General features: G+C 44.4%; 2 protein-coding genes across 2 annotated transcripts; both read right to left on the reverse strand.

Moving 5' to 3' along the window:
* Nucleotides 1-13,693: 13,693 nt before the first annotated feature.
* LOC130517550 (uncharacterized protein K02A2.6-like) lies at nt 13,694-15,640 on the reverse strand. Its single transcript, XM_057019493.1, has one exon. The coding sequence runs from the start codon at nt 15,333-15,335 to the stop codon at nt 14,127-14,129; it is 1,209 nt and encodes a 402-aa protein (XP_056875473.1). The 5' UTR covers nt 15,336-15,640; the 3' UTR covers nt 13,694-14,126.
* Nucleotides 15,641-15,665: 25 nt separating this feature from the next.
* Nucleotides 15,666-18,293, reverse strand: LOC130517549 (uncharacterized). The gene has a single exon (XM_057019492.1). The coding sequence runs from the start codon at nt 17,762-17,764 to the stop codon at nt 16,340-16,342; it is 1,425 nt and encodes a 474-aa protein (XP_056875472.1). The 5' UTR covers nt 17,765-18,293; the 3' UTR covers nt 15,666-16,339.
* Nucleotides 18,294-18,932: the final 639 nt, after the last annotated feature.

The following is an 18,932-nucleotide window of genomic DNA, read 5'->3' on the forward strand; positions in this document are numbered from 1 at the left end:
GTTGCGCAAAGGGTAAGCAGCAGGATAGCGTGTACTTAAGCACATCACTGTTAGCAAATACATGCTACCTGCCTTAGACCTGGGCAGAGGGCCAACACAGTCAATCAGCAGATGTTCAAAAGGCTGACTGTCTGCCTGTACCGGACACAAAGGAGATGGCTTGATGGACTGGTTTGGCTTACCTGTGATCTGACATATATGACACGTTTTAATGTAAGCTGACACATCCCTTTTTAGTCTGGGCCAGTAGAAATAATGGAGCACTTTATCATATGTTTTCCTTACCCCTAAATGTCCAGCCCCTGCATTATGAGCTGTCTGCAAAACTGCATTTCTGAATTTAATTGGAACTACCACCTGAAAAATGGGTTCGCCAACAAAATTCTCCCCCTGGGGTACCCACTTTCGCACTAACAAACCTTGAATGAAACAATTCTTGCAAGGAGGCTTTTGCACAATTTCTCTCTCTCTCTTCCGCTCACACTCCTCCCACCAGAAGAAGAATAAGAATAGTACGAAAAGACAAAGTGAAAAGTGAGAGGCCGTGACGGTCAGAGCCATTTTCCATGAGGAAATATGTTTAGTGACTACATCAGAATGTTGGTGTTAGCTCGGGAGATTCTTTGATAACTTAAGAAAGAAGGCTGGACAAAATGTGTTGCTGTCTTCAGAACCAAACAAGGATGACTAAGAAAGGGTTGGCCCAGGACGATCCTTGAACAAAGCTGAGCTGGAACGGATGACGCCAGCAGAGCTGTGGACGGGTGAGCAAAATTTAACGAAGATTCACAAGGTTGAGCCAAGCTGATACCACTTAGGATTCTCAACAAACTGGTGCTGAGCATGGGAAATGGCCTTTAACTGGGTTGCCCAGCCTTAAGAAACACACATGGAGGTTCCAACTACACACACGGGGGCAGAGTAAAGACCAAGAAGGCAAGGGTCCAAGTAAATATCTCAGGCACCAGAAAGCAGAGGGTCACTTGGGGCTTTGAGAAATTACTACAGCACATCCCTGGAAAAACATTTGAGATCTCTGACCAGAAGCGTGCATTGCTGGCAACAGTTAAAATACACAATATACAGTATTCTGGCTTCAAAGCAATCTTAAAGATTGCTTGATAATTTGTTGATCCTGGCTGCTCATCTGGCTGCTGATGGTCCTGAATTAGTTCACAAAACAATCGAGGCCAACAGAAACTTGAGGTGAGAGGGCAGTGTAGAAAGCACCAATCAGAATGAATGTTTACATTTCTCTAATGTTAGAGGTAATTTCTAAACTGTACCTGGAAACACAGAAAATGTCTGATGCTGAATCTTGAAAACCAAAAAAAAGGTGGGGGAAATTCTGTGACGTATATATAGCAGTTTGACACAGGCAGTAATTCAGAAGAGGAAGCCGAACAATAAAATTAAAAACAACTTTGATACATTATGCAACAAAGGATGTTTTAGCTGCTGCAAATACAAAGAAGATAAAACATAAAAGGGATGTTTTAGTGATGCTTCATCATCAGAATAATGAAGGTAATTATCCCTGGAGTGGAGAAAGGTCTGCTATTTGAATAAAGTATGTGATTGAGGTTGGAGGAAAGCCACCTAGAGGGACAGTGAGAGAAAGAGAGAGAGCCAAAGAGAGGAGGGAGAGCCCGAGAGACACACAGAGAGACAGAGAGAGGCTGTGTGTAGCTGTAAGAGCTCGTATTTCTACAGCTCCTCAAAGTAGACTACCAGGGTAAAAGAAGGGGGATATTCAGTACAACTGACATATACAGTATCTCCCCAACATGTTACATACAAATCTTTTTATTTTATTAACTGAAATCCACAAACTAAAACAGTTTTGTTGTGTTTAAATGACTAGTTAAAATATGAGGAAAATACATAATTCACAATAGTAATAGAATTCTTAGAAGATTTTTGTTTCATTTGTTTTATTTAAATCCAGCCAGCCAGCCAGTCATCTTCTACCCCTTTTCCCTTTTCAGGACTGTTGCGATTACCCAAACTGAATGAGTTGTTGACCTTTCATGACATTTAGACAGACAGTGTTTTTGCTATAATTTGTAAGTCTCACAGCCACAGCAGATTGATTTGCATTTATATTGATGGGGAGAAAACGAACTGATGCACTAGTGCCTAGAGTGGCTTCAGCCTGACCCCCATCAGATGGTTACATATTATTCTAGGTGTTCTCTGTTGTGGGTATCTCTGATATACCCAAACAGGATAAAACTACACTTAAAACTAAACTTGTTTTGTCCTGTTTCAAAAATTGTTCTAGTAAAGCAAGCATCTGTGGTTTTTATGAAGATAGGGTTGTCATTGAGATGTCCAATCAATAATGGCAGGAGATGTTATTAAATAATCCTTTTTCATAACCTAGAGCTTCACATATTAAATCTATATGCATGTTTGTTAAGCTCTTTTGAAATCTAATTTTTGGAAGAAGAAGGTCTGCAAATCCATTATATGACACAAAAAAATTCTGTTCCTATGAAACTATTTATCACATGACATTTGAACAATAGTATAATTATCACATCAAATGAATATGTAGCTAAACTAGGCTTTATTGAACTTTATATTGAGTTTGATGCACTGATATTACTTTCCTGCACTCTAGTTATTAAAAATGACAATAAAATGACCGTTTGCCACCTGCTCAACACTAAAAAACAGAGACACATTTAAATAATATGAACCAGCATGAGCCCATTTTTGATTTTCTTGTAGGGGGAGAATTGTTCTAAAATGAATGTGGTCTGATGCTCAAAAAGAATCTCAATCGAATGAATAATGAAGGATAAGAATACCCTTTCTTTGACATGTGAACATCATCGGAGATATTTTTAGTAATCAATTTTCAGCTATTCCATTGTGGTAGACTGTAGCATTGCGCTCACATTGTCTAATGTGTAATAGCAGCGTACCTTACTTGTGGTTGTACATACTACAGTGTCATGATCCTGTGTCCTGTGTTGGTGCTCTGTGTTTTCCTAAGGAGCAGTTGTTGACTTGGCTTCTGGCTTGTGCTGGCTGCTTTCACACATGCGGCTAATCAGTGTAAATGGGATCATTGTTGGTTTCTCACGATTCACGACAGAATGTTCAAGTCACAATTGCACTGTTGTAAATATTTGTAAATAAACCTTTTCACTTTGGGATATTGTCTTCTGTCTGCATTTTGGGTTTTTTTCCTGGCACACTCCAGTGGCAACATGATTCCCTCCACTTACATTTCCTGGTGGATGCCAGAGCAGATGGCTGCTTCATTGACCAAGAGCAGGCCAACATCCCATTGGTAGAATTACCTGAACCAGAGACAATTTTGTACCTTGATAGGAAATCTCTCATTAATATAACATACAGAACCATACCCTTGACTCTGATTATTTCTAAAAATCACCGTGAGCAGATACAGCTGTGGGTGATTCAGTTCAATTGGGCTAAAGACATGCTAACCGCTGGAGTGTCTCCTGTCATTTCAACTGCCTCCACTCAGCTCTCTTTTCCCATCCCGTTTCAGTGGTCACCCTCTCAGAGGCTCTTTCAGCAGTTCCTGAGGAATATCATAACTTGCATTGAGCAAGCAGCAAGCCCTCTCCTTGCCTTCCAATTGCCTCCTTTGATTTTGGTATCTACCTGCTTCTTGGTGCACTGCTGCCTTCCATCCACCTGTACAATCCATCCTTCTTCCTCCTAGATAGACGCAGGGATTTTCTTTGTTCAGAAGGACAGGTCCCTGTGGCCATACATTGATTACTAGGGCCATAACAAGATCACAGTTCGGAATAATTGACGCTGATTTTAGTACTCTTCACAAAGCCCAGTTCTTCATTAAGCTCGACTTAAGGAATGCCTATTACCTTGTCTGGAGCCAGGGAGACAATTGGAAGATGGTGTTCAACACTCCCCTGGGGCATTTCGAACATTTGGTCATGCTGTTAGGTTTAAGAAATTTTCCCTCTGTCTTTCAGGCGCTTTTGAAAGATGTTCTTTGGGACATGCTAAATAGATTCCTTTTCGTGTACATTAATTACATTTTGATCATTTACGAGACCCTAAGTTACGACTACAGTCAGTTGTTTCTATCCTTTCATCCAGAACTACAGCAGTCTTCATGAAGATTGCAAAAATCTTGACCAGAATAAGTTACGACTACAGTCAGTTGTTTCTATTCGTGAACAGAGCCGGAGGATTCAGGAATGCAGGAGTAAAATATTTATTTTGACGAGTTTGTTCAGGATTTGCTACATGTTAGGAGAGACAATGGAGGTAAGGCGACATACTATATGTGTACAACTGTGTTTAAACTATCCCATATCTAAAATAGTTATCACATTTTCTGTCAGCTAACCCATATATTTTGACATTAAAGAACTACTACCGTAATTTCCGGACTATAAGCCGCTACTTTTTTCCTACACTTTAAACACTGCGGCTTATTCTACGGTGCGGCTTATTTATGTTTTTTTTCGTGGCGCACTATCACAACTATTGTGAATCAGTAATTTTTACTTACCCTCATCAACATGGAAAATACTAGAAGAAAATCATCAGAATCAGAATCAGAGTACTTTATTGATCCCTTTAGGGGGTGTCCATCAGGGAAATTAGCATATCCCAAAAAAACATACAGCACTGTACAAAATGACCCACCACCATTACACACCATTAAACCTGTTAAAGATAATAAAAATAGAGTAAAATAAGAAATGAAATAGAATCAATTAAAAATAGAATATAAAACTATAAAAATGTAAATAAATGAAATGAATGAATGAATGGATGGATGGATGAATGGATGGATGTCACAGTAAAGCATATGATGTGACTTTTAAGTTAAAAGCGATCACTCTGGCGGTTGAAGAAGGAAATCAAGCTGCCGCACGTAATCTTGGCATACATTACGGTAATCAATGGCGAGAAGGTGGAGACGCCCGCCTGAAGACCTGATCCAAAGCAAAAAGACGACAAAAGCTTTTAGATGTAAACATCGCAGGTGACCCGAGCTTGAAAACTTTCTGGAAGACTGGGTCAACACACAGAAAGCAGGCAGCTGCGGTGTTTCCGCTGTACAAATCAGACGGAAGGCAAAAGCAACCGCCACCGCGATGAAAATAGAAGATTTTAGAGGTGGGCCATCGGGGAGTTTTAGATTGTTCATTGTTTGAGTAAAAAAGCATAAACAACGTAATTTGTGTGTATCTGATACAAACGTATATTTCAAGGTAGCTGCATTATAGTCACCATTAGAAAAAAAAACATTTACCGATACAATATATTTATGTAGCGGATTAAATTAAAAGAAAAGTAAAAAATCCTGACGTGATGAAAATTGGATTTAAGGTCTCTGTATAAACATACAAGTGAAAAGAGTGGCTGTTGTTTCTCACTCGTCAGTCACTCGTCTCTTACGGTAATAAAAACATATACCGGTACTGAATGTTTTCGATCTAATTTTTCATATTACTACGTGGGATACCTGCGGTTTATAATCCGGTGCGGCTTGTACAAAATTAATTTTCTTTCTAAAATTAGATTATGCCGCTTTTAATCAGGTGCGCTCTGTAGTCCAGAAATTACGGTATGTGTAGATTTATTTGCAATTTGTGCTTCCAATGATTTTATCATTGGTGATGACCCAATTAAAACAACAGCTAATCACAAATCGTCAAGCATCAATTATTCTAAATCAGGCCTGGCCAACCCGCGGCTCCCGAGCCGCATGCGGCTCTTTGCCTGGTTTCATGCGGCTCTAACGTTCATATCAAAGTTTGTGTATGTGTTTTTTTAATGTGCGCGTTCGCTTCGCTTGAGTTCAATACGATGCTTTCGCCAAACGCGCATGCGCGTTAGATGAAAATACTTCTCAGTAGGGACACAGTCTTTTGAGTAAACAATTAGTGTCAAGTTCGCCTTCAAAATGGCAGGAAAAAATGCACAGCCAAACGAGAAAACCTGCACGAAAGCTTCGTGACTCGGTTCCGCGATCTACAACTGAAAAGGGCACAGATTGCATTCCTCGTTGCCCCTTTTAATGTGGAGACGCACTGTTGGAAAGCCCCGCTAGTCACAGGTGAGGCTGCAGCTGAGTTGGAGATTATCGATCTTTGTGAGGAGGACCAACTGAAACCTGCTTTAAGGGAAGGGGCCATTGAGTTCTGGAAAAGTGTGCCAATGGAAAAATACCCCAATGTCAAACGTGCTGCGCTTAAGATACTGTCAATATTTGGGTCAACATACGTCTGCGAGTCTGTGTTTTCTACCCTGAAACACGTGAAACCAAAGCATCGATCTGTTCTGACTGACACCCGTGTGAAAGAATTGCTTCGCGTGGCAGCAACTGAATACAAGCCAGATTTGAAGAGGATTGTTCAAAGCAAGGAATGCCAGAAGTCCCACTAAGCAACATGCATAGTAAGAGAAAAAAAAATGTAATTGTTATATTTTTGTTTGTGGACTTAGTTGAACTGAGAGTTTGTGTGTGTGAGACAGTGCAATGTTCATTGCTGAAAATGTCTGTAGAAGTCAAATTCTGTCATTATCATGTTGGTGTGTGACATTTACAATAAATCTGGCTAAACAGAGGTATGTGTGTGTGAGGAAGGGATGAGGTGATGTTCACGTGTGCCCATGTGTATGATGTGGCTCTTTGCGGTAACACAGTAAAAAATGTGGCTCTTAGGCTCTGACTGGTTGGCCACCCTGGTTCTAAATGTTTGTCATTTAAAAAATAGATTTAATTAAGTTTCAGTATTAATTCATGAAATTCTCAATTCATAATTACAAATGTCTAACACCTTAAATTTCCATACTGTTATAATTGGCTGAGACCTGAATCATCTCCCAGGACTTAAACACAACATTTGGTTTGGGACAGTTTTAAATTCATTTTTTAATAACTGTCAGTTTATACACATGGCAAACAAACACGTTAATGTGAAAGAAAGAGAAGCCCTGGAAAAAAAAGCCTAGATTTCTAACCAATGTGATGGAAGAAAGTGTTGTATTAAAAAGGTCTAAAATCATTGAACAACAAAGACACAAAAGAATCAAGCTCAATTAATATTTAAAGTACTTGTGCATAAAGTGTATTAAATAATTATGAAATGGTAAAACAAGGTAGCGGTTGACGTCGAAATCTTCAGAAGTGTACTCAGACAGGCGCACGAACCAAGTTCACCACAAATTGAGACCAGAAGCCAACGTTGCTTTTCAACCTTGTACAAGGGGGGCTCCGCTCCGTCACAGACACGTCTGCTGATCGCGCTGTCCCGGAGAGAGTCTCTCTCCCCCACTCAAGTTGGTTCTTTTATTAAACTCAGCACAAGACACAGTAAAAGGCGTTTCCATGGTTACATAGTTTACATCAGCTCAGTCACGTTGCACATATTTTGGCTATATCGAAGCGGCCCTCAGCCTGCGCACAGGTGCACAGCCTTGAGAGCCCTAACCCAAACAGATATCACACATTGTTATTCTGTTCTCTTCACAAACAAGCTCACATAAAGTTTCCCAGTTTACCCCAGTTGACCCTTCTCACATTTATCCATGAAACTACTCTACTTTAATTAAAATAGCTATAGCATAAAAGGCAATTCGTGATATTTTACAACAGTCCCCCTGTTGATCTCTAAGTAGAGATCACATCCATCCATCTCGCCTCCGGTTCCCCACCACCTCTTCCTTAGGGGCCGACCGGAGAGGCATTATCATCTTGGGATCGGTGGATCCCTTTTCTATAGCAACAGTAATCATGCGCACACACAAAGTTCGGATACATGGGATACAACAGCAGCACACACATCATAACAGCATCTGTAAAAGTGGCTAAAGAAGTAAGTATAGAAAAAATCAACCCTTTCCATCTGCCAAACATCTGGAACATCCAAGAGCCAAGTCCATGATCCACACCTGAGTTTTCTGCCAATTCATAAGAGAGGGACCTCAGTCCTTCTAGGGCCTTAGTTACAGAGCCGTCCGGAGCCGTATTCTTGGGAATGAAGGTGCAACACATTTCTCCAAACATATAACACACACCCTCCTTCTCAGCCAGCAGCATGTCTAAGGCCATTCTATTTTGCATTGCTACCATAGAGGTTGCTGACAGTCGTTCTACCGCATACCTGGTTAGATTTGCCAATCTTTGAACATTATAGTGCACATCATTTATCCGGTCTACATTCTTATTCGGTGTAATTGGGAAGAGTGCTGCAATAATTAGAAGATTCTCAAACCCAGCCGCCACTTGATTAGCCAATTTATACTCCTCCGGAACTCCCCTAGGGATTCCTATTGCATCTATATACGTAGAAGATCCTACAGACAGGTGGAACCTAGCTGAGCTCCTCTTCCTTTGGATGTGTCGCCGGCTTCGGGCTGTTAAGCTGATGATGTTGTGGGACTATTCATACTCATCCTGTTACCAATCATTGTCACCGGGGTCGCCAGCCTCACCATCACACACCTTCCGTTTGCTCCTGCCTGCATCTTGGTATGTAACCCCCGCCCACAGTACCAAAATAGTCCTGCTCTAGCTAACGACCCTATCTGAGAGGCATCACCCTTAATTGTCTGATTGCACCAATCCTCCGCAATCTCCCCATATTCCTGCGATCTTCCTGTGAAATTAAAGCACACATACCTGTTTGGTGCACCCCTCCGTGGTTTGAAAGGTTCTACAGTGGATTTGTCGCTAATTGGTGGGTAAATTGTAGCCAGTTATGTACAGTTTATTGGAGTGTTCTCTCTGGTTAGTGCCATCATGCACTGACATCCCCAGGTGTCATCAAAATGGAGAGGAGCTGGCTCAATGAACAAATGTGGCCGCCCTGCCGCGCATGCAATGCATTCCCCTTCGATCTTATCCTTTGCCTCGCTCGCCAACCAATCTAGCCAAACATTGTCAGTTCCCGTTCCCGTGCTTATTTGAATTATGTCTATTGGTTTTAGAGCCGAATAGTTCAATGTTCTTACCCGTTGGGAGGAGTCACTCTCTCTCGTTCTCATCCTTTTGGGGGCTCGTCACCCCCCTTAGCCTGTACAGTGGTGGTGGCTTTTAAGTGTATTTTGATCAACCCCATAGGATCATCTCCAGTTATGTCAACTCCTAACACAAGATATACAGGGGAAGCTGCGCCCCACCAGACTGGAGACTGATCCCAGTGTAGTGATAACGTCAGTGGGTTGCTTGTTGGGGAGAAATCTCGTTGGAGCTTTAGCTCCCTCCATAGGTGCTCTTTCTTACGAGCTGCTTTAGCATAGGGGCCGCTTCCCATATATTGTAAAGGGGCTGGTTGCTCCACCATTCCTGTATGTACTCGGACACTATTCCAATCAGAACACCACTTACCATTGGTGTAACCATGGCGCGAGCATGAGAATTGAATAGGACCCGGTTCATAACATAAGTAAACATCATACCCTCTCCACATGGTAGAAGTCCCACGACAGTCAATAACGTCACATAAGTCAAATTGAAAAGAGGTAGGGGCCCCCATCGTGTATTCCAATGTGATCAATGCGGGGCACTCTTGTGGTGTGTCTCGCTTGGCTCGTGGATAGTTCCCTTCTCTTAAGGATCTGCTCTTCTGAGTTAGCGTTTCACTTCTATAAACATCCACATAAATCAATATAGATGCAAAGATTACAACAGACATGCATATTATCAATAAACCATTCAATGATCGTCTCCACTTCGGCCTTTGTCCCACTGAGCATTGTCCTGGGTCCAGATGTTCCTCCATATACCGGTACTGAATGTTTTCGATCTAATTTTTCATATTACTACGTGGGATACCTGCGGTTTATAATCCGGTGCGGCTTGTACAAAATTAATTTTCTTTCTAAAATTAGATTATGCCGCTTTTAATCAGGTGCGCTCTGTAGTCCAGAAATTACGGTATGTGTAGATTTATTTGCAATTTGTGCTTCCAATGATTTTATCATTGGTGATGACCCAATTAAAACAACAGCTAATCACAAATCGTCAAGCATCAATTATTCTAAATCAGGCCTGGCCAACCCGCGGCTCCCGAGCCGCATGCGGCTCTTTGCCTGGTTTCATGCGGCTCTAACGTTCATATCAAAGTTTGTGTATGTGTTTTTTTAATGTGCGCGTTCGCTTCGCTTGAGTTCAATACGATGCTTTCGCCAAACGCGCATGCGCGTTAGATGAAAATACTTCTCAGTAGGGACACGGTCTTTTGAGTAAACAATTAGTGTCAAGTTCGCCTTCAAAATGGCAGGAAAAAATGCACAGCCAAACGAGAAAACCTGCATGAAAGCTTCGTGACTCGGTTCCGCGATCTACAACTGAAAAGGGCACAGATTGCATTCCTCGTTGCCCCTTTTAATGTGGAGACGCACTGTTGGAAAGCCCCGCTAGTCACAGGTGAGGCTGCAGCTGAGTTGGAGATTATCGATCTTTGTGAGGAGGACCAAAAACCTGCTTTAAGGGAAGGGGCCATTGAGTTCTGGAAAAGTGTGCCAATGGAAAAATACCCCAATGTCAAACGGGCTGCGCTTAAGATACTGTCAATATTTGGGTCAACATACGTCTGCGAGTCTGTGTTTTCTACCCTGAAACACGTGAAACCAAAGCATCGATCTGTTCTGACTGACACCCGTGTGAAAGAATTGCTTCGCGTGGCAGCAACTGAATATAAGCCAGATTTGAAGAGGATTGTTCAAAGCAAGGAATGCCAGAAGTCCCACTAAGCAACATGCATAGTAAGAGAAAAAAAAAATGTAATTGTTATATTTTTGTTTGTGGACTTAGTTGAACTGAGAGTTTGTGTGTGTGAGACAGTGCAATGTTCATTGCTGAAAATGTCTGTAGAAGTCAAATTCTGTCATTATCATGTTGGTGTGTGACATTTACAATAAATCTGGCTAAACAGAGGTATGTGTGTGTGAGGAAGGGATGAGGTGATGTTCACGTGTGCCCATGTGTATGATGTGGCTCTTTGCGGTAACACAGTAAAAAATGTGGCTCTTAGGCTCTGACTGGTTGGCCACCCTGGTTCTAAATGTTTGTCATTCAAAAAATAGATTTAATTAAGTTTCAGTATTAATTCATGAAATTCTCAATTCATAATTACAAATGTCTAACACCTTAAATTTCCATACTGTTATAATTGGCTGAGACCTGAATCATCTCCCAGGACTTAAACACAACATTTGGTTTGGGACAGTTTTAAATTCATTTTTTAATAACTTTCAGTTTATACACATGGCAAACAAACACGTTAATGTGAAAGAAAGAGAAGCCCTGGAAAAAAAAGCCTAGATTTCTAACCAATGTGATGGAAGAAAGTGTTGTATTAAAAGGTCTAAAATCATTGAACAAACAAAGAAACAAAAGAATCAAGCTCAATTAATATTTAAAATACTTGTGCATAAAGTGTATTAATAATTATGAAATGGTAAAACAAGGTAGCGGTTGACGTCGAAATCTTCAGAAGTGTACTCAGACAGGCGCACGAACCAAGTTCACCACAAATTGAGACCAGAAGCCAACGTTGCTTTTCAACCTTGTACAAGGGGGGCTCCGCTCCGTCACAGACACGTCTGCTGATCACGCTGTCCCGGAGAGAGTCTCTCTCCCCCACTCAAGTTGGTTCTTTTATTAAACTCAGCACAAGACACAGTAAAAGGCGTTTCCATGGTTACATAGTTTACATCAGCTCAGTCACGTTGCACATATTTTGGCTATATCGAAGCGGCCCTCAGCCTGCGCACAGGTGCACAGCCTTGAGAGCCCTAACCCAAACAGATATCACACATTGTTATTCTGTTCTCTTCACAAACAAGCTCACATAAAGTTTCCCAGTTTACCCCAGTTGACCCTTCTCACATTTATCCATGAAACTACTCTACTTTCATTAAAATAGCTATAGCATAAAATGCAATTCGTGATATTTTACAACAGTCCCCCTGTTGATCTCTAAGTAGAGATCACATCCATCCATCTCGCCTCCGGTTCCCCACCACCTCTTCCTTAGGGGCCGACCGGAGAGGCATTATCATCTTGGGATCGGTGGATCCCTTTTCTATAGCAACAGTAATCATGCGCACACACAAAGTTCGGATACATGGGATACAACAGCAGCCACACATCATAACGGCATCTGTAAAAGTGGCTAAAGAAGTGAGTATAGAAAAAATCAACCCTTTCCATCTGCCAAACATCTGGAACATCCAAGAGCCAAGTCCATGATCCACACCTGAGTTTTCTGCCAATTCATAAGAGAGGGACCTCAGTCCTTCTAGGGCTTTAGTTACGGAGCCGTCCGGAGCCGTATTCTTGGGAATAAAGGTGCAACACATTTCTCCAAACATATAACACACACCCTCCTTCTCAGCCAGCAGCATGTCTAAGGCCATTCTATTTTGCATTGCTACCATAGAGGTTGCTGACAGTCGTTCTACCGCATACCTGGTCAGATTTGCCAATCTTTGAACATTATAGTGCACATAATTTATCCGGTCTACATTCTTATTCGGTGTAATCGGGAAGAGTGCTGCAATAATTGGAAGATTCTCAAACCCAGCCGCCACTTGATTAGCCAATTTATACTCCTCCGGAACTCCCCTAGGGATTCCTATTGCATCTATATACGTAGGAGATCCTCCAGACAGGTCGAACCTAGCTGAGCTCCTCTTCCTTTGGATGTGTCGCCGGCGTCGGGCTGTTAAAGCTGATGATGTTGTGGGACTATTCATACTCATCCTGTTACCAATCATTGTCACCGGGGTCGCCAGCCTCACCATCGCACACCTTCCGTTTGCTCCTGCCTGCATCTTGGTATGTGACCCACGCCCACAGTACCAAAATAGTCCTGCTCTAGCTAACGACCCTATCTGAGAGGCATCACCCTTAATTGTCTGATTGCACCAATCCTCCGCAATCTCCCCATATTCCCGCGATCTTCCTGTGAAATTAAAGCACACATACCTGTTTGGTGCACCCCTCCGTGGTTTGAAAGGTCCTACAGTGGATTTGTCGCTAATTGGTGGGTAAATTGTAGCCAGTTGTGTACAGTTTATTGGAGTGTTCTCTCTGGTTAGTGCCATCATGCACTGACATCCCCAGGTGTCATCAAAATGGAGAGGAGCTGGCTCAATGAACAAATGTGGCCGCCCTGCCGCGCATGCAATGCATTCCCCTTCGATCTTATCCTTTGCCTCGCTCGCCAACCAATCTAGCCAAACATTGTCAGTTCCCGTTCCCGTGCTTATTTGAATTATGTCTATTGGTTTTAGAGCCGAATAGTTCAATGTTCTTACCCGTTGGGAGGAGTCACTCTCCCGTGTTCTCATCCTTTGGGGGCTCGTCACCCCCCTTACCTTGTACAGTGGTGGTGGCTTTTAAGTGTATTTTGATCAACCCCATAGGATCATATCCAGTTATGTCAACTCCTAACACAAGATATACAGGGGAAGCTGCGCCCCACCAGACTGGAGACTGATCCCAGTGTAGTGATAACGTCAGTGGGTTGCTTGTTGGGGAGAAATCTCGTTGGAGCTTTAGCTCCCTCCATAGGTGCTCTTTCTTACGAGCTGCTTTAGCATAGGGGCCGCTTCCCATATATTGTAAAGGGGCTGGTTGCTCCACCATTCCTGTATGTACTCGGACACTATTCTCGTATCAGATTACCATGTATCATTGGTGTAACCATGGCGCGAGCATGAGAATTGAATAGGACCCGGTTCATAACATAAGTAAACATCATACCCTCTCCACATGGTAGAAGTCCCACGACAGTCAATAACGTCACATAAGTCAAATTGAAAAGAGGTAGGGGCCCCCATCGTGTATTCCAATGTGATCGATGCGGGGCACTCTTGTGGTGTGTCTCGCTTGGCTCGTGGATAGTTCCCTTCTCTTAAGGATCTGCTCTTCTGAGTTAGCATTTCACTTCTATAAACATCCACATAAATCAATATAGATGCAAAGATTACAACAGACATGCATATTATCAATAAACCATTCAATGATCGTCTCCACTTCGGCATTCGTCCCGCTGAGCATTGTCCTGGGTCCAGATGTTCCTCCATCGAGGATTTCTGCACCTTCGCATCCATCGTTGCCGTTGCAGGGAGAGGTTACTAGCACTTCACCTGTTACGCGTTGGGGGTTTCTGACGTCGCAGACCCCTGCTGCTCCCTTTCCCGTCTGCTGTTTTCGGTACCTTGGCACACTGCGAGAGGTGGTACCAGGTGTCTCCCTTTCCTTCAAACCGGACCGCTGTGTCGGTGCGCGCTGTGACTCGATGTGGGGCCGTCCAGTTCGGTTCCTGCCACTTCCTCTTAAGGACCTTCAATAACAGGTACTCCTCCCCTATGAGGTCGGGTTTCTCCTGCGGTTCTGGTGGGATCTGGAGAGAAAAGCTTGAACACATGTAGTTAAGTATTTTAAACATTACCTTGGGGTGTACCTCTGCTCCCTCAGTCATGGGGTGTCCTGGTCTTGGGAAGGGCCTTCCATGGTGGAGTTCGAACGGTGTAAACCCCGTGGCTCGGTTTACAGTGTGTCTAATGGTCATGAGGGCCAATGGAAGCGCCTCCACCCAATTTAGTCCCGTTTCCTTCATGATTTTAGCCAATTTGGTCTTTATGTTAGAGTTCATTCGTTCCACCTTCCCTTGTGATTGAGGGTGGTAAACTGTGCCAAATTTGTGCTTAATTCCCATTGCAATCTCTACTTCTCTCAGGTGTTTGTTCTTAAAATGAGATCCGTTGTCGGACCGGATTGTTCTAGGGAACCCGTGTGTTGGTATAAAATGGTTCACCAATGCTTTCTTTACTGCTGCTGCATCCTCCTTACCAGTAGGATACACTTCGGGCCATCCAGAGCAGGCGTCTACTATGACCAATAAATAGCGCTTGCCCATTGCCCGGTCTCCCATATCAGTAAAATCCCTTATTATCTCTGCTCCTGGGGCCCTCACTGGGAACGCCCCCTTCTCAGTCCTAAAAGTAGATCTTGGATTAAATTGGTTACAAATGTCACACTTCATTCTACTTTGTTCAATCATTTTGTGCAGATCGGGGTGCCACATATTTACACAAAGTCTTTTCATGGCATCCACCCCCACATGCGCTGGACCATGGGCCTCTTCACACATTTGGGCCAGGAATCTGTTCGGAACCACCAGCTGCCCCTTGGGGCCTTTCCACAGAGAACATTGTCCTTCCTCCTCTGTCCCAATCTCCTCCACTGTGGCCCCGTGCTCCTCCCATTGCTGTTGTTCTGTCCATTCTGCCTGTGTACGGGGTCTTAAGTCCTCCATTTGTTCAGTCTCCACTGTCTTCATTATGTACATCCCCAGCAGATCCAGTCCTGCTGCCTCTTTTGCAGCTTTATCTGCAACAGCATTTCCCCTGGAGTGAATGGTCCCATCACTCCTGTGTGCTGCCACCTTAATTACTGCCAACTCAGAGGGGATCCACAAATTTTCATCTATTTGCTTGACAATTTCCTCGTGTCTAGGTGGGACCCCTGTTACTGTTCGCCATCCATTTCTCTTCCATGAACCCAAATCTCTATGTACAACAAAATAACCAAAAGCAGAATCAGTATAAATATTTACAGGTTTGCCTGGCGCCGCTGCCAGTGCCTTTTGCAACGCCACCAATTCCGCTCAACCTTCCCTGAGACCACCTTGATAAATCTCTCACCTTCTCTCATCACAACTGCAAACCCTGCTCGTAATCCCTCATCCGTTTTGTGACAGCTTCCATCTATGTACAAATCTATGGCACCTTCGATCGGAGTTACTTTGGTGTCCGGCCGTGCTTTCCACTTGGTGTGTTTCTTGGATGCAGTCATGTTGTTCTTCACCGTCTGACATGCACTTTGCCATATTTATCTTAGAGTTCTGAAACGTTATGTGTGGTTGTGTTAGGGTGTCTACTGCTGTCTTTTCTCTTCCAGGAGTGATGTTGAATGCTGAGGATGCCACAAAAGCTGACACTGCATGACTGGTGTTAATAATCAATGAGTGTTTTTGAACCACCTTGTCGATCTTTTGTACCAATTTTGCTAGTGCTGCTGCGTACCTTGTACATGGTGGTGCTTTCTGCTCAATTGGGTCCAGAATGATGCTGTAATAACCTAGTACCATCCTTTCCCCCTGTTGTAGCTGATAAAGGCAGGCTGCTGCCGTAGTTTGTTTATCAGCTACATCCAAGAAAAATGGTGCAGCATAGTTTGGTTTATTTAGCGCTGCTGCATTGGCCAATAATTGTCTAATGTCATCGAAAGCAACCTGAGCTTCCGGTGTCCACTCTAAGTGTGACTGGAGATCCCCCATACCCTGTTCCTTCATCAAAGCCCGTAGTGGTGCGGTGTGTATGTATATTGTTGTCCCCTGTATGTGAATGCAAAAATGGGTTGCAATTTAGGGTGCAAAGGGAGGCAGAAAAATGCGTTAGCCAGATCGATGACCGTGAACCACTGGTGTTCTGGTGTAAGTGGTCCCAATGTGGTGGCTGGATTGGGGACTGGTTGGGGTGATTCTTTGACTAGGGCGTTGATGGCCCTAAGGTCGTGTGCCATCCTATAGGATTGCCCATCTGCCTTTAGAACGGGTAGGATTGGAGTGTTCCAAGGTGAGGAGGTCGGGTAAATGACACCTGCAGCTAATAAGCCATTCACAGTGTCCTCAATGCCAGGCTGTGCTTCTGTTTTTATAGGATATTGTGGGATAAACACTGGGTCTGTCATGTCAATTTGAAAGGTGACTGGGGCTGTCTGAACGAGACCCACATCTGCCTGATGATTGACCCACATGTGGGGAGGCAGATCCGTAAGGGCAACCTCTGCCTCTCGGTCATTAGAATCTTCCGCCCCATGATGTCGTTGGAGTTGTCGGTGTTGGAGGACCACAGCTATCTCACAGCTAATTTTAATAAATCTTAATTTAGGATGGCTCGTGGAGGTCCACAAATCTCTGAGTTCCAGTGACACCCAATCTTTGATTGTATTGGCTTCAGCAACCATAGGTCCCAAGGCCTTAGCCTGTCTTCCCATCGCTACGGCTAGTGTGATGTGTGGTGCTGAATCAGTACCCATCTTGTAATGTTGGAGTTGTTCTGGTGTAAGATGCACTGGTGCGGCCACACCCTGCGGTCCCAGGACGATGCCAGATACAGACACCACCCAATTCTGCCCATCCAGACTAGAGTTGAACCATTCTTGATATGTCAGGTCATTATCTTTATCATAAAAAAGCGTCACATGTGGGGGGTCTGGAGGTGGCGAACAGGCCCAAAACTCCCTGATGAGGGGGCCCCACGTGCGAAACGCAGCCATGAGCGGGTTGTCCACAGGTCCCGTAAGAAGTCCCCAATAAATGTCAGCAGTGTGGAGGTCCCCGGGGTTTTCTGTGCCCAGCCACAGAAGAGTCTGAGTGTGTGCAGCCTTGTCGGAGCAGTGGAAGGATTCGCCATTGCGGAAGGTGATGACGGTCCCCCCGCCTTGAGCAATGTCAATGTTGCAGCCCAAAAGTGTGAAAATGTCTCGCCCCAGAAGGTTAACAGGACAATCAGGACCATAGAGAAATGTGTGGCTGAAAGATTGTGCCCCTATTCGAACATTCATTGGGGCAGTTCGTTGCATGTACAGGCGTCGGCCTTCCACTCCCCTTACTGGCACCTGCTCCGATGACAATGGTGGATCAGTTCCATGTTGCAGTGCAGACCATGTTGCACCCGTGTCCACTAGAAACAGTTTTTCAACACCATCCACCATCAGAGGAAGGAGGGGCTCGGCCAGGTTCCCTCCAGTGCCAGCTGGGCCCCTCTACGGGTACATTCCTCGTCCTTGAGGCGGGCCCCATCTGGGCTCGCCCCCGTTTTGAGTCTCTTGGACCCCTCTTCCGGGACCTCTCCGAGCCCTGCAGTCCCTCGCCCAGTGTCCGAACCTACCGCAGTTGCCACACCTGTCACCCGGGCATGGACCCCTCCGCACATCCCATCACCCCCCACGGTTCTGTCCCCATTGATTAATTGAGGGTGTGGCCTGATGTGTCAAGGCCGCCATTGGCGAGGCCTGAGCTCCTCCTGAGTTCTTTTTGCTTGTTTGTTTAGCCTGTTCTAGCTGAATGTGTACCAAAGTGTTAGCTGCTACTTGTTGTGATTGTGCTTGTTGGTGTATTTTCTCCCAGTGTTTCTGTAGCAGGGTGACCAGACACTGTGACCACTGGGACCATGGTGATCTAGCCATTAAAGGATTATCTAAAAGTTTTTCTTTTACTGGTGGTGGAACATTATTCAATAGTTTATCTTTGAGCATCACCATCGCGGGAGTATTATCAACTGGGGGCTCCCCCGTCATCTGTACCCATTTCTGGCGAGCCTCGTGTAGCCAAGTCTCTGGACTCACAGAACCATCATCCTTCCAGCGATGGGAAAAATCTTCGATAGCCGCCACGCTAATTGGGAAGTGTAATCTCAGTGCATCACAGAAAGCGCCGATGTGGTCTGCAAATGGTGTAGTGTCTGGTGCTCTGTTTCCCCCCTGTACTGAGGTGCCTGCCAGCTGCTCCACCCCGGCCAGCTTTTCTAATCCAACACATGCAGCTACAACCATGCGGACATCCCCCAGTGCTAAGGGCACGCCCATTGTCAGTGCCTTGAAGGCTGCTATCCACGGTGCTGCTCCGCCTTGACTGGCCACCAGGGGGTACTGTCCTCCCACAGCTTCCTCCACTCGAGACCTGGTTACGGGTCCACCTCCCTGGGTGGGAGGGGCTGGAGATTCTGATTGACTCGTGGCCCCGCCCTGTGTGGTTTCCCCAGATGTGTTGGGGCTGCCTGCTGTGGAGGCGGCTCCCAGTTGAGCGTCAGCCCATCACATGCCTTCACTCCGCCTCCAGTGCCTTCTTCCTCATCCTCACTCTCTTCCTCATCCTTACGTC

The sequence above is a fragment of the Takifugu flavidus genome, chromosome 20, assembly GCF_003711565.1.
Source record: "Takifugu flavidus isolate HTHZ2018 chromosome 20, ASM371156v2, whole genome shotgun sequence".
In the NCBI taxonomy this organism is placed as follows: Eukaryota; Metazoa; Chordata; class Actinopteri; order Tetraodontiformes; family Tetraodontidae; genus Takifugu; species Takifugu flavidus.

What these genes read in the sequence shown, in the direction of transcription:
- LOC130517549 (XM_057019492.1), bottom strand. Translation starts at nt 17,764, where the DNA reads ATGGTGGATGGTGTTGAAAAACTGTTTCTAGTGGACACGGGTGCAACA.
- LOC130517550 (XM_057019493.1), bottom strand. Translation starts at nt 15,335, where the DNA reads ATGTACATAATGAAGACAGTGGAGACTGAACAAATGGAGGACTTAAGA.